At 35.5% G+C, this 16419-nt stretch overlaps 1 protein-coding gene across 1 annotated transcript; it reads left to right on the forward strand.

Moving 5' to 3' along the window:
• Window positions 1-14299: 14299 nt before the first annotated feature.
• LOC110870609 lies at window positions 14300-16143 on the forward strand. Its single transcript, XM_022119794.1, has 3 exons — window positions 14300-14844; window positions 14988-15539; window positions 15723-16143. The coding sequence occupies exons 1-3, from the start codon at window positions 14300-14302 to the stop codon at window positions 16141-16143; spliced, it is 1518 nt and encodes a 505-aa protein (XP_021975486.1).
• Window positions 16144-16419: the final 276 nt, after the last annotated feature.

The raw sequence follows: 16419 nt of genomic DNA on the forward strand, positions 1-16419 counted from the left end.
AACAATACATCAAAATAACAATTTAATCTAGGTGTGTTTCTAAGTCCACCTAAATTGCTTTTCTTCTCATAACATCATCTCGTCTATCAACCTGTAACATGTATTAAAATATATCTACAAAAAGTTGGCGAGTATACAAGTTTTCATACATAGCATAATATAGAATAAAATTTTTTAAAGGCTCACAACGAACACGAATAATATTATGCAAGTTACTAATATGCTGAAACGGTGCAATATATAATCAAACCCAAGTATACAACGCGTTAATTTTGCCTATCCCAAGAGAGTAGCGGGAGGTTAACATGTTTAACTTAACAATACCCCAAGACTAATGGGTGGTGCGTTAATCCTATAGCGCTATAATTGTTAAGGTAGGCTTGATCGAAGTTAATGAGCATATAGACACAAAATGCATACATAGCATATGAGATTAACAAGCATCAAAATTTTTCATGTTTAAATGCGGATAGAGTGTGAATAATAACAAGTTTCATGTGTTGCGTGTTTTTATATAGAATACATGTTGCACCCAAAGTGTTTAAACGTAAAAAGGGATCGAATATACTCACGGTTTTGCAAGCTTCCACTTGTTAATTCGTGAAGAGTTGTTAGTTTATAGGTAGAACACCGAGTCCTTCTACACGAGGAACATAGGTGTATGTGTATTGCATGATTAATGGAGGATTAGGATTCGAAGTTTAAATGTACAAAAGTAAGTATACAAGAAAATAATTCTGTAGTACCTAATACTCGTTCTTGACACTATAAAACCCTTAGGGGTTCGAATGATTTCATGGGTTAAAATACCCATTAGAATCGTAACGAGAGTTTAAGTACTTAGACGATGCAACTTAGTACCATGACAAGTAATCACTTGATTAACATCAAGGGTTCGGTTTATATATTTTATATATTCTATTTAGTATATTGCATAAGTATAGTCCAACAAGTATATCAAGGATTATCATGGAAGTCATGCATAGAGGTAGGAGGATGACCTTCCTTTTAAAACCTCTTTCATAGATTCACCAATGCATAAGTTGTCAGAAGGACAACAAGGATGGTCATGAATGAATAATATGGAAATCAAACATACACATTAACTAAGAGAAATTCATAAAGTGAGGGTGGATTACAAGTAGGATAGTCCAAGCTTTCCAAGTAATCACACATAAATCAACACTTGTGGGGTTAAAACCCTTATAAAACAGAAAGTTTGGAGGGATTAAACACCTCCGATTTGTATGTAACAACCTTGTTTTTAAGCACACTATTCATAGACTTGATTAGTGGCATAAGGACATAGGTTTGTATGGTTAAAACATGAGTTTAAGAATGTTTAATAAAGTTTTTGTTCAAAATAGTAGGGTCTTGCACTTTTTCCATCAATGTGGTGATGGAGACACTAAGATTTCTAGGATCAAAAAGAGCGTCTTGTTGATGAATCCTCCTTGAAATGCTCCTAAAGTTGCTTGGTTTTTCAAGAAATGTCCAAGAACTCTTATGTGTGTGAAAAGAAAGGCGTAAATGGGAAAGATTTGGAAGAAGGGAAAAAAATGAAAGGTAAAGTGAATGAGGGAGGTGGTGGTCGATTATAAGGAGGAGGAGAGAGGAGGAGAGAGTGTATTGGAAAGGGAAAAAAATGATTAGGAGGAAGAGTGTAAGAATGAGTTAAATTGTGAGTGGTGGTGTAAGAGATTTGTGAGATTTTGGAGATTTTTGAGATATTCTTTGGGTGAGGCCCCATTGGCCGAAATTATTATTATTACTATTATTATTATTATTATTATTATTATTATAGTTATTATTATTATTATTATTGTTATTTATAAGAATAACACTTACACATTTTATAAAAGTCTTGCAACTTTTATAAAGTTTAGGGCCTAATCTCACCTGATTGAACTTAATAATTATGGAATAATACTTTCCCACAAATTTCATCATTATCTCACTAATTAGAATATTACCTGATATTGTACTAATCAGTTTAACGAGTACCGAACAGGCGCAACAAAGAATCAAGAATTTTGAATAATATATCGTTCAAAATGTGAGTCGTGATTATAAGTTGCACATAAGTGTAACAAGAAAAACTTGAGTATGATAAAAAAATTTATTTCGTGTTCATTATACAATCGTCTCGGGTTATAAATAGAATCGAAAATAGAATTCAACAAGAGTACAAGTGTCTAAAATAGAAGGTACGACAAGACTTGCTAAAATAAGAAAGTACAAAAGTGCGGAGAGTTACATTAAACATCATCATCACATTTTAAAAAGGACATCCATTATCACAAAAAGTGGCAGCAACATCATGATTTTTTTGGCAGACTTTGGAAAGACAAACACACTAGTGGAAGGCAAGTGATTGGAATCATCATCACACACTCATGTGAACATTAAAAAAAAGACTTTGGGGTGTAACTGATGATGATAATTATTATTAGTATTATTATTATTATTATTATTATTATTATTATTATTATTATTTTATTATTATTATTCATCAATCAACATCATGTCTTTAAACAATGCATTAGACTTTAAAGATTCACTCTTCTCCCTCTCTTTTCTCTCCGGCAGTCGGATTGGCTCGACGAAGCTGTGGCTATATGGTTAGCGTGATTGGTCGCCTCCCCTTCCTGGCTTGACCTCTCATTCTAACAATATTTTCATATCTTCCATTCGCCGTCTGGGGCCGGTTCTCGGGTGGTTTTGGTTATATTTGGAGAACAATTCGCCGGAACTCGACGAAGGAGGGAAGTTTGGGATAGAGGCGGAGGTTTAACCGGAGTCATATATTGGTTTTCGAATCTAACTTTTTAAAACAAGATTAGGATTTTAGAAAATTTCGTCATAGTTTCCCCTTAAATTATGGCGTTTTCCACGTTTTTAAAACATATTTTAAAACGTATTTTAAACCATGTTTGATCCTAAAATCATCACCAATCTCAAATCAAGTTCTATTATTAACTTTTTTTTAACAAAGTTTGTTTCATTCCAATCACCAAGGCAAATTAAATAAGGATAGCAGGTAGACGACCAACAAACTGTGCCGCCATCCCCTTCTGAATAGAAAAACCTAATCTACTAAAAACAAAGCATCGCCCCTTAGGGGTCGAAAAGTTGTTGTGGACCACACACTGAACTCTAGACAAGAACCGAACCACCTCCGGTGCCAAGGAGTCGAACGTGTCAAACGCCAGGGGGACAAAGGCATGCTAATTATCCTCACAAGCTTTCGCATGCTTTTCCACTTTCTTTGACTCTGCTTTCAGTACCTCTTGCCCCGCCTGAAGTAGAGAGTGAAAACTGAGTTTTAAAGTGTTTAACTTGTGTGTTTTATTCGGTTTTAAGTAAGTATATGTATCGAATAAGATAACTACAAGAAATGGTGGTCTTACAGGTTTAATTGCTTAATTCGGTAAAGTTAAAGAGCTTAGAGATGAAGCGGAACATCCAAAGATGATAAACGGGGTAAACAAGATTGTTCGGTATGTGTTCGGGTTGGAAAATAGCTTTAATATGCAAGAGATATGAGTTACTAAAATTCAGGGGGCCATTGTGCAAATAAGTGAAAGTTGTATGTGATAAGAAAGTGGGAGCTGGATTATGCGATGGGACTTACGGGCTGATAACCGTGACTTACGGTTTCAATCATGGTTCACAAAAACAAACAGGCAATTGGACTTGTGGTTTACGGATGGTTAATGGGGCTTACGGTTGAAACAAAGTGCATGTGTGGGATTAAGTTTCGCAGCCGACAACCAACATTGAAAAGGAAGACAGCAAAGATCTTTTTTTTTGTTGACATTTTAATATCCACCCACTCAAGGAATTGGTAGCATCACTTGGAGGCATAGACATCATGTGGAATCCCAGGGACATAATTGTGAAGCTTTATTAATTAAATGTCACAACCTCAACCAATGGCGAAAACATGGGGATGAGATGAACAAATTGCTCAAACTTCATAACACTATGTGACAATATAATTTAAACTCAAATTTTTTATCAAGACTAAAAATGTCATACAAAGATCCAAATAAAAGACAACATTGTTTCAAACAATACATCAAAATAACAATTTAATCTAGGTGTGTTTCTAAGTCCACCTAAATTGCTTTTCTTCTCATAACATCATCTCGTCTATCAACCTGTAACATGTATTAAAATATATCTACAAAAAGTTGGCGAGTATACAAGTTTTCATACATAGCATAATATAGAATAAAATTTTTAAAGGCTCACAACGAACACGAATAATATTATGCAAGTTACTAATATGCTGAAACGGTGCAATATATAATCAAACCCAAGTATACAACGCGTTAATTTTGCCTATCCCAAGAGAGTAGCGGGAGGTTAACATGTTTAACTTAACAATACCCCAAGACAAATGGGTGGTGCGTTAATCCTATAGCGCTATAATTGTTAAGGTAGGCTTGATCGAAGTTAATGAGCATATAGACACAAAATGCATACATAGCATATGAGATTAACAAGCATCAAAATTTTTCATGTTTAAATGCGGATAGAGTGTGAATAATAACAAGTTTCATGTGTTGCGTGTTTTTATATAGAATACATGTTGCACCCAAAGTGTTTAAACGTAAAAAGGGATCGAGTATACTCACGGTTTTGCAAGCTTCCACTTGTTAATCCGTGAAGAGTTGTTAGTTTATAGGTAGAACACCGAGTCCTTCTACACGAGGAACATAGGTGTATGTGTATTGCATGATTAATGGAGGATTAGGATTCGAAGTTTAAATGTACAAAAGTAAGTATACAAGAAAATAATTCTGTAGTACCTAATACTCGTTCTTGACATTATAAAACACTTAGGGGTTCGAATGATTTCATGGGTTAAAATACCCATTAGAATCGTAACGAGAGTTTAAGTACTTAGACGATGCAACTTAGTACCATGACAAGTAATCACTTGATTAACATCAAGGGTTCGGTTTATATATTTTATATATTCTATTTAGTATATTGCATAAGTATAGTCCAACAAGTATATCAAGGATTATCATGGAAGTCATGCATAGAGGTAGGAGGATGACCTTCCTTTTAAAACCTCTTTCATAGATTCACCAATGCATAAGTTGTCAGAAGGACAACAAGGATGGTCATGAATGAATAATATGGAAATCAAACATACACATTAACTAAGAGAAAGTCATAAAGTGAGGGTGGATTACAAGTAGGATAGTCCAAGCTTTCCAAGTAATCACACATAAATCAACACTTGTGGGGTTAAAACCCTTATAAAACAGAAAGTTTGGAGGGATTAAACACCTCCGATTTGTATGTAACAACCTTGTTTTTAAGCACACTATTCATAGACTTGATTAGTGGCATAAGGACATAGGTTTGTATGGTTAAAACATGAGTTTAAGAATGTTTAATAAAGTTTTTGTTCAAAATAGTAGGGTCTTGCACTTTTTCCATCAATGTGGTGATGGAGACACTAAGATTTCTAGGATCAAAAAGAGCTTCTTGTTGATGAATCCTCCTTGAAATGCTCCTAAAGTTGCTTGGATTTTCAAGAAATGTCCAAGAACTCTTATGTGTGTGAAAAGAAAGGCGTAAACGGGAAAGATTTGGAAGAAGTGAAAAAAATGATAGGTGAAGTGAATGAGGGAGGTGGTGGTCGATTATAAGGAGTAGGAGAGAGGAGGAGAGAGTATCTTGGAAAGGGAAAAAATGATTAGGAGGAAGAGTGTAAGAATGGGTTAAATTGTGAGTGGTGGTGTAAGAGATTTGTGAGATTTTGTAGATTTTTGAGATATTCTTTGGGTGAGGCCCCATTGGCCGAAATTATTATTATTATTATTATTATTATTATTATTATTATTATTATTATTATGATTATTATTATTATTATTATTATTATTATTATTATTATTATTATAAGAATAACACTTACACATTTTATAAAAGTCTTGCAACTTTTATAAAAGTTTAGGGCCTAATCTCACCTGATTGAACTTAATAATTATGGAATAATACTTTCCCACAAATTTCATCATTATCTCACTAATTAGAATATTACCTGATATTGTACTAATCAGCTTGATGAGTACCAAACATTAAGGCGCAATAAAGAATCAAGAATTTTGAATAATATATCGTTCAAAATGTGAGTCATGATTACAAGTTGCACATAACTCTAACAAGAATAACTTGAGTATGATAAAAAAAATATTTCATGTTCATTATGATCAATCGTCTCGGATTACAAATAGAATCGAAAATAAAATTCAACAAGAGTACAAGTGTCTAAAATAGATGGTACGACAAGACTTGCTAAAATAAGAAAGTACAAAAGTGTGGAGCGTTACAGTCTCCCCTACTTTAGGAAATTTCGTCCCGAAATTTATTCAAGAGGAAGATTTTTTTTAATGTGTTTTGGCTAGAAGAATGATCGTCAAAGATCGAGGCTTGGAAGTTTGAAATGTTTTGAAAAGTATGAAATTTTGAAGAACGAAGAGGTAGGTTTGTAAAAGAGTTCGTGTGTCTAAAATGATTTGAGGCATCAAACATGAGTGAAAACATGTACATGCGTGCATAGGCAAAATGGGCCTACACAGTTTTGAATAACTCAAATTGGAGATGTATTAAAAATGTGTCGTATTTAAGAAGGAGAATTTTGTATAAAAGGTTTGTATTTGATGAAATGTGAGGTAGTTTGCATGAAAAGTTTAATGGATAGTACTTAATCACATATTTGTAGAAAACAGTTCTACTGAGGGGAACGAGAAGGTTCGACGTTTCGTAAAACGGTTTTGGAGGCAATGGCCAACTACGTGTGTTTTGAAAGGTAAGGCGGTATTGTTAGGATTCGAATGTTTAAACCGATTGATAGTAAGCAAGGTTTGTATAAAAAGACAAGATTGCGGAGGATGATGGAAGTATGGAGTGATTTGATTGATCTAACCATGTATGGGAGTATAAGGATGATATGTTTATTGGACACACGAAAGCGATGTGTTAAGAATGAAGTCTCGTCGTGGATAATCGGATATAATGCGTTTGTGAGTTGTTAAAGTTTGTAATGAGTCAATAAGGTATGCAAAACACTGAATTTCTCATGGCACGTTTTACGAATGTTTAGTAATATGGTGAAAACACTTATATGTAGGACGTACTAGCGGCGTATCCACCATGTTTCGACCACGTTACGTCCGTTTCGTTATTCGGTGCAATGTTACGTTCCGTGTTTTACCATACACAGTAGTACACTCTACGGTTCTCATGCGTTTATCACTATAATCCCGTGTGCACCCACGATTATACTGATCGTCGCATGATCCGCATAGCTTGTACTAGTTGCGTATGAATTAAGGTATGAATAAATTCTGAAAATAAGATTGCGTGCGTGTAAGAATGTAGTATATAAGCATGTTTGCGTTCAAATAGTATAAGACCAATGTAAGCGAATCCCTCGGGTTTCGCTCGCGTACAGGTGCAAATGTATAAATCTTGAGTATGAATAAGAGCATGAACATAGTATAAGTTTAAGTACGAATACGCATGTAAGTATAAACATAAATCATATGGATAAGAGTACGAGTATGAGTATAGATATGAATATGGATATAAGTGTAAGCGTAAGTGTATGAGTATAAATATTAATGTAAACGTGATTGCATGAGTATAAATATGAACATGAATATAAGAGTAAACATAAGTGTGTAAGTAAAACACGTAAGATGATTTGCATGTATAGTTGTTTGAGCAAAACGTGAAGTTCAATTGTATCGAAATAGATTGAGTTGTCATGGAATGTAGAATCTAGTTTGTGAGTGTAAAGGGAGTATAAAACAACTATTGATTATGTGAATTGTACTTTGTAAAAGAATAGAAATGCTACTATGGTTTTAAAAATTTTACATAGTTGAAAATTGTCGGTCCTTATGAAATTTTCTTGCCCACATGTTTTGAGTTAAATTAACATATGGGTGGTGTTGAAAAGGTTCCAGAAGTTAGTAAGTTTGTATCGTTTTAAATGATCTTGCATTAAAGATGAAATTCGAAGTTTAGAGGTTCCGGTGAAAATGTTGATCCTTAGAAAAGAAAATTAGTATATGAACTTGGTGATTGTTGAAAACTGTTCTTAATAAAATATTTTATTGATTTTGTAAAGAGTTTTAGTGAATGTCGAACAATATTTGTAATATTTTGTAGGTGTTCATGAAAAGTTGGTTTGATTCCCAATTGAAAATAAAAATCTTTAGTATAATAATATGATATGAATGTGTTTTAAATAATTACGTTGAATACGAACTTTTTGTGGTCAATGGATTTATTAGACCGACTAAGTTGATGAGTAGCATTTCATAAGATGTTGAAGCAAGGAACAAGCGTTCACGGTATGATTAAGAATTTCGTATATGTGAGTTATGTGGAAATAGGTTGTAGGATAAGAAATACGTTTGAATAAACAATGCATTTCGAAAGATAAACAATTTAGGTATAAACATGATTGCGTTTACGTAATATAGTATATTAAAAGAAAGTCTTGGTAACGACCACCTAGGTAAGGGAATCACCCCTAACTCGTTGGTGAGTTCGTTGTAAGATGAGAAAAGAAGCGGAGTTAATCGTCGAGGTAAGGAAATCACTCCTATCTTGATGATATGTCTCCATTTGGCGTTACAAGGAAATAAACAAAATTTATATGAAATCATGCATGTAAGATAATATATATGAGTACGAAAAGTTTTAGTATGATGAGTGTGTAAAAAGAATAATCCCAAGGATAATTCGAATGTGTAAAGAGAGGATTGTATCAAATAAAGTTGATATAGTAAAACGTAAATTCGATTAAAACTTGGATGGTTCCAAAATGGAACTTTGACTAACCAAAGTGGTCGAAAAGTCTTTTGAATTTGAGAAGCATGCTTTGGCCTAATAGGTGAAATACTCTCGCTGACATGTCGGTTAACGGTATTCACCCTTCCGGTTACTACATGTCCCTATTTCAATCGAAAATTCGAGACTTGGCGGGATTTATAAAATCAAGGAGTGGGACTAGTCGACGAGATGCGGGTTTCACCCCTAACTTAATGGTGAATTTCGTGCGAAAATAGAATTAAGCGGAATGAGAGTCGTTCACCAAATTGTGGGTTTCACGCCTATTTTGGTAAACTCGTCTCGTTTGTATAATACGAGTGTTGTCGGATTTAGAATAATCAAGCAAAAATCTTAGGAAGGGCGTAGGTTAAAGGAACAAACAAACAAGTATAAACACATAAGAAGGTATGTCAAGAATAGTGCATAGAGAATAGAACAATAAAACAAGTATTAACACATAAGTGACATATATGTTTAAAAGATCAAAGAGATTAAATAAGAAGCGAGTAAAGTAGCATGCAAGTAGTTTCAAGCAAAACATAAAAATAAAGCTCTTGAACTATAGACTAGGGCAAAGCATTCCTATTTCCCTAATTCCCTATAGTTATGGCTCGTATACCAATCTGTCACACCCCAACCGATGACGGAAACATCGGGATGAGACCAACAAATTGCTCAAACTTCATAACACTTTGTGACAATATAATTTAAACTCAAATTTTATATCAAGACTAAAAATGTCATACAAAGATCGAAATAAAAGACAACATTGTTTCAAACAATATATCAAAATAACAATTTAATCTAGGTGTGTTTCTAAGTCCACCTAAATTGCATTTCTTCTCATAACATCATCTCGTCTATCAACCTGCAACATGAATTAAAATATATCAACAAAAAGTTAGCGAGTATACAAGTTTTCATACATAGCATAATATAGAATAAAATTGTTTAAAGGCTCATATCCAACATGAATAATATTATGCAAGTTACTAATATGCTAAAACGGTGTAATATATGATCAAACCCAAGTATACAATGCATTAATTTTGCCTATCCCAAGAGAGTAGCAGGAGGTTAACATGTTTAACTTAACAATACCCCAAGACTAATGGGCGGTGCGTTAATCCTATAGCGCTATAATTGTTAAGGTAGGCATGATCGAAGTTAATGAGCATATAGACACAAAAAGCATACATAGCATATGAGATTAACAAACATCAAAATTTTTCATGTTTAAATGCGGATATAGTGTGAATAATAACAAGTTTCATGTGTTGCGTGTTTTTATATAGAATACATGTTGCACCCAAAGTGTTTAAACGTAAAAAGGGATCGAGTATACTCACGGTTTTGCAAACTTCCACTTGTTAATCCGTGAAGAGTTGTTAGTTTATAGGTAGAACACCGAGTCCTTCTACACGAGGAACATAGGTGTATGAGTATTGGATGATTAATAGAGGATTAGGATTCGGAGTTTAAATGTACAAAAGTAAGTATACAAGAAAATAATCTTGTAGTACCTAATACTTGTTCTTGACACTATAAAACCCTTAGGGGTTCGAATGATTTCATGGGTTGAAATGCCCATTAGAATCGTAACTAGAGTTTAAGTACTTAGACGATGCAACTTAGTACCATGACAAGTAATCACTTGATTAACATTAAGGGTTCGGTTTATATATTTTATATATTCTATTTAGTATATTGCATAAGTATAGTCCAACAAGTATATCAAGGATTATCATGGAAGTCATGCATAGAGGTAGGAGGATGACCTTCCTTTTAAAACCTCTTTCATAGATTCATCAATGCATAAGTTGTCAGAAGGACAACAAGGATGGTCATGAATGAATAATATGGAAATCAAACATACATATTAACTAAGAGAAAGTCATAAAGTGAGGTTGGATTACAAGTAGGATAGTCCAAGCTTTCCAAGTAATCACACATAAATCAACACTTGTGGGGTTAAAACCCTTATAAAACAGAAACTTTGGAGGGATTAGACACCTCCGATTTGTATGTAACAACCTTGTTTTTAAGCACACTAATCATAGACTTGATTAGTGGCATAAGGACATAGGTTTGTATGGTTAAAACATGAGCTTAAGAATGTTTAATAAAGTTTTTGTTCAAAATACTATACTAGGGTCTTGCACTTTTTCCATCAATGTGGTGATGGACACACTAGGATTTCTAGGATCAAAAAGAGCTTCTTGTTGATGAATCCTCCTTGAAATGCTCCTAAAGTAGTTTGGATTTTCAAGAAATGTCCAAGAACTCTTATGTGTGTGAAAAGAAAGGCGTAAATGGGAGAAATTTGGAAGAAGTGAAAAAAATGAAAGGTGAAGTGAATGAGGGAGGTGGTGGTCGATTATAAGGAGGAGGAGAGAGGAGGAGAGAGTGTCTTGGAAAGGGAAAAAATGATTAGGAGGAAGAGTGTAAGAATGGGTTAAATTGTGAGTGGTGGTGTAAGAGATTTGTGAGATTTTGGAGATTTTTGAGATATTCTTTGGGTGAGGCCCCATTGGCCGAAATTATTATTATTATTATTATTATTATTATTATTATTATTATTATTATTATTATTATTATTATTATTATTATTATAAGAATAACACTTACACATTTTATAAAAGTCTTGCAACTTTTATAAAAGTTTAGGGCCTAATCTCACCTGATTGAACTTAATAATTATGGAATAATACTTTTCCACAAATTTTATCATTATCTCACTAATTAGAATATTACCTGATATTGTACTAATCAGCTTAATGAGTACCAAACATTAAGGCGCAATAAAGAATCAAGAATTTTGAATAATATATTGTTCAAAATGTGAGTCGTGATTATAAGTTGCACATAAGTGTAACAAGAATAATTTGAGTATCATAAAAAATTTATTTCGTGTTCATTATAATCAATCGTCTTGGAATACAAATAGAATCGAAAATAGAATTCAACAAGAGTACAAGTGTCTAAAATAGAAGGTACGACAAGACTTGCTAAAATAAGAAAGTACAAAAGTGCAGAGTGTTACATTAAACATCATCATCACATTTGAAAAAGGACATCCATTATCACAAAAAGTGGCAGCAACATCACGATTTTTTTGGCAGACTTTGGAAAGACAAACACACTAGTGGAAGGCAAGTGATTGGAATCGTCACACACTCATGTGAACATTAAAGAAAAAGACTTTGGGGTGTAATTGATTATTATTATTATTATTATTATTATTATTATTATTATTATTATTATTATTATTATTATTATTATTATTATAATTCATCAATCAACATCATGTCTTTAAACAATGCATTAGACTTTAAAGATTCACTCTTCTCTCTCTCTTTCTCTCCGGCAGTCAGATTGGCTCGACGAAGCTATGGCTATAGGGTTAGCGTGATAGGTCACCTCCCCTTCCTGTCTTGACCTCTCATTCTAAGAATATTTTCATATCTTCCATTCGCCGTCTAGGGCCAGTTCTCGGGTGGTTTTGGTTATATTTGGAGAACAATTCGCCGAAGCTCGACGAAGGAGGGAAGTTTGGGATAGAGGCGGAGGTTTAACCGGATTCACATTTTGGTTGTCGAATCCAGCTTTACCTGTTTTTCTATCTTGAGGTGTCTCTCGTTCCATTCGCTTTCTGGGAAGTGTTTGCTCCATCTTAGTGGAAGAGGAAAGGCCTTGATTGGATCCCCATCTCCGTCGCAATAAGGGTAGAGAAAATCGCAGCAACATGGGTTCTAAGGTGAATATCACGAAGTTCTATATCACGAATCTGCCTGTGGGGTGTAGGCCGTGGGATGTGGCAGACTTCATGGTTGGATGTGGAGAAGTGGCAGGTATGTACATTGCGAGAAAGAAGGATAAAGAGGGTAGAAGATTTGGTTTCTTGAGTCTCAGAAACATGAAAGAGGCCAGGGCAACGGAAAAAGTTCTTAATGGTTTGAAGATGGGGGGATGTAACCTTCAGGTTAACATTGCTAAATACGCTGCGGAAAATGCGGATTAGTGGGTCGAGGATGATCAAGGATAGAAGGATGGTAAAAAGCTAGTGGACATTAAGCAGCCGACTTTTGGAGGTGAAGACATGAACATCAGGAAGAGTGTTAAGGATGGTTGGCTGAAAGAGGGGGTTTCATTTAAAGATATGTTGAAGAAGGAAGGTAAAAGTAATGGTGGGGAGGCCTTGGAGAAGATGATAGAGGTTTATAGTGAAACTAGTGCATTTTTGATCTTCAAGGGAGAGCTGTGGTAGGTAGGGCTCTAGATATTCCGTCCATAACGAAGATGAAGGTCTTTCTCAAAGAGGCAGGATTGTCCGGTTTTAAAATTCATTACCTAGGTGGGCTTAGTTTGTTGTTTTCGTTTGAGGATGATATTGATGTTGGGGATTTTTTGTTGAACGTTAGTGTTTGGAGTAGATGGTTCTCGTCGGTGGATATGTGGGCTCGGCAAACCATGCAGTATGAAAGGGTGGCTTGGCTTAAGTTCCACGGTATGCTGCTCCACCTAGCAGAGAATAAGGTTTTTGACGACGTAGCGGGAATGTTTGGAAAGGTGATTCAAAAATCTCAATTGTCCTTGGAGGATAATGATCTTTCGGTGAATTTCGTGGGGATTCTTGTTGATCATGGCAACAGAATTTCGGATTCGGTTACGGTAAAGTGGAAAAATAAAAGATACAAAATCTGGATTCTAGAAGAACGGGATGAATGGGTGCCTGACTATTTATCGGAAGAAGACTGGCCGGAGGATAGCGTCGGAGATGATGTGTCGGTCGATATTCCTAAGTCAGACAATGAAAAGTCAGAAAAAGCGGGGGAAGAAGTTGGTGAGCCATTGTCTCAGAATCTAGGGAATGTAGGAATCGAGGGGAATAGTACTTTTCACGAGGTGGGGAAGTCGGCTGGCGTTGGTGATTCCCAAGTAAATGTTGGTCTGGTGAAAAGAATTGTAATAGGAAAAAAACCATTTAATATTGCTAAAGATAAGCATAAAGTAAGCCCAGTGTTGTTAGCCCAGAATTGCATTCTAGGCCCAAAAAAAGAACTCGTGTGGACTTGGAGGAATCTTATGATAGTTTTGGACTTTTAGGCCGGCCCGCTGTGGAAAAAGTCCATGAGGAAAGTGATTTGGGGAAGTCAGTGGAGAATAGCGACAGAAGAAAGATTGATCTGAATAAAAGCGGTAGCGTCTCCGGTAGTGGTGAGGACTGGGGTGTGGATATCAGATCGGATTCTCAGCCAGATGGTAAAGGGACAGAGGAGATTACGGCAGATTTGGAGGATGGAGGCAGTGAGATTTTGAAAGAAATTGACGCTACGGTCTTTCTAGGCAACAGTGTTGGAGTCAATCTGAGGAACTACAGTTCTCTTGTTGAGGAGGCGATCATCAATGAAGGTAACAATGTTGTTAATCCATGAATTTTTTGTCTATCAATGCATGTGGTATTGGTGGGGGTATTAAGGATGGGTGGATTAGGGGGATGAAGCAGGTCCATGATATTGACTTTCTGTTAATTCAAGAAACTAAGAATGAGGATTTATCTCGTGTCAATATTGCCAAGTTCTGGGGGAAAGGGGAATTTGGTATGGATTCTGTGAGTTCCGTGCGGTTGTCGGGAGGAATCTTGTGTATTTGGGATTCTGGGCTGTTTGAAGCTTTGTCTGTTGTTAAGAACAGACATTTTTTAATTGTGGTTGGTAAGATTAAAGGAAGTGGGGTAGCTTTAAATGTGGTTAACGTATATGCTTCACAATCGGTGAGTGCTAAGCAAGTGGTTTGGAACGAGTTATTGGAGGCTATGGAGGATCTCCCCGGTATGTGGGTAGTGGGAGGGGATTTTAATGCGGTCAGGGATCCTAGTGAGAGGAGAAATTCTAGGTTTAACAACTTGCGTGCCTCGAATTTTAACAATTTTATTCTTAATTCGGGTCTCATAGAGTATGATTTGAAAGGAAGAAGGTTCACTTGTATTAGAGGAAACGGAAAAAAGTTGAGCAAAATTGACAGATTCTTGGTTTGTTTGTAGTTTTTTAATCGTTGGCCAGATGCTACGTTTAGGGCTCTCTCTGCTAGTTATTCTGATCATGGCCCTATTTTGTTAGTGACTCATTAAGAAACTTTGGGGGAAAACCTTTTAGAGTGTTTAACTCTTGGTTGGAGAAAGAAGGGTATAAGGAGGCGGTTGAAAAGTCGTTGGAGGGTTTTAATTTTATCAGTCCATCGGATTTAGTGTTGATTCAGAAATTAGCGGCCATTAGGAATGGTATTAAAGTTTGGAGAGACGAGATAAAGAAGAAAGAAGGGGAAGCAGTTAATAGGGCTTTAGAAGAATTGGAAGAATTGGAAAGTAATATGGAATCTAGAGAGGTGACAGAAGAGGAAGAATGGGCGTATCTGGAAAATAAAAAATTGTTGATGGAAATTGAGAGGGGTAAGATGTTGGATATGAAACAAAGATCTAGAACGAAGTGGGCATTGGACGGAGATGAAAATTCAAAGTTTTTTCATGCTCATGTTAATGCTAGGAAAGCTGTTAATGGTATCCCGGGTTTAATTATTGGGTCGAGTTGGGTCAATATACCGTCTTTAGTTAAGTTGGAAGTTTTGAAGTTCTTTAGGAGCAGATTCACGGAAGAAGTAATAGGCCGGGCTTGGTCTGTCATGGCGCTCGTCAGTTGTCGGAAGTGTATAAGGCGAGTCTTGTGTTGCCTTTTTCTTTATAGGAGATTAAGTGTGCTTTAAAGGATTGTGGTGATGATAAGGCGCCTGGGCCGGATGGTATAAATATTAAGTTTATTAAGGTATTTTGTCATTTATTTGAGATGGACTTTGTGAAGGTTTTTGACCGATTCTTCGATCTTTAGTAAAGGATGTAGCTCGTCGTTTATCACTCTTATTCCCAAGATCAAAGACCCGGTGGATCTAAAAAATTATAGACCTATTAATCTAATTGGGATAGTTAGCAAGTTGATCTCGAAGGTTCTTGTGAATAGGCTGAAAAGTGTGATTGGGTCGGTGATTTCGGAGTCTCAGTCGGCTTTCTTGAAAGGAAATTACATTCTGAATGGTCCGTTGATAGTTAATGAGTTGTATAATTGGGGCACGAAGTTTAAGAAAAAAGTGTTCTTCTTAAAAATTGATTTTGAAAAGGCCTATGATAACGTGAACTGGAAGTTTTTGATATCGATTATGGAGCAAATGGGTTTCCCGTCGAGATGGTGCAAATGGATTAAAGGATGTGTGGAATCGGCTAGGTAGTCTGTCCTAGTTAATGGATCGCCAACTTTTGAATTTAAGTGTTCTAAAGGGATAAGTCAGGGTGATCCGATTTCCCCATTTCTGTTTATAATAATGATGGAGGCCTTATCTTATATGATCGATAAGGCGAAAAACAAAGGTTTAATGGTTGGAATTCAAACTCCTTTGAATGGCCCGATGGTGTCTCATTTGTTTTATGCGGATGATGCTATAATAATGGGGGAATGGTCAAGGACTAATAGTACCAATGTGGTCCACATTCTTCGGGTTTTTCAT

Source organism: Helianthus annuus, chromosome 8 (genome assembly GCF_002127325.2).
Source record: "Helianthus annuus cultivar XRQ/B chromosome 8, HanXRQr2.0-SUNRISE, whole genome shotgun sequence".
Taxonomy (NCBI): Eukaryota; Viridiplantae; Streptophyta; class Magnoliopsida; order Asterales; family Asteraceae; genus Helianthus; species Helianthus annuus.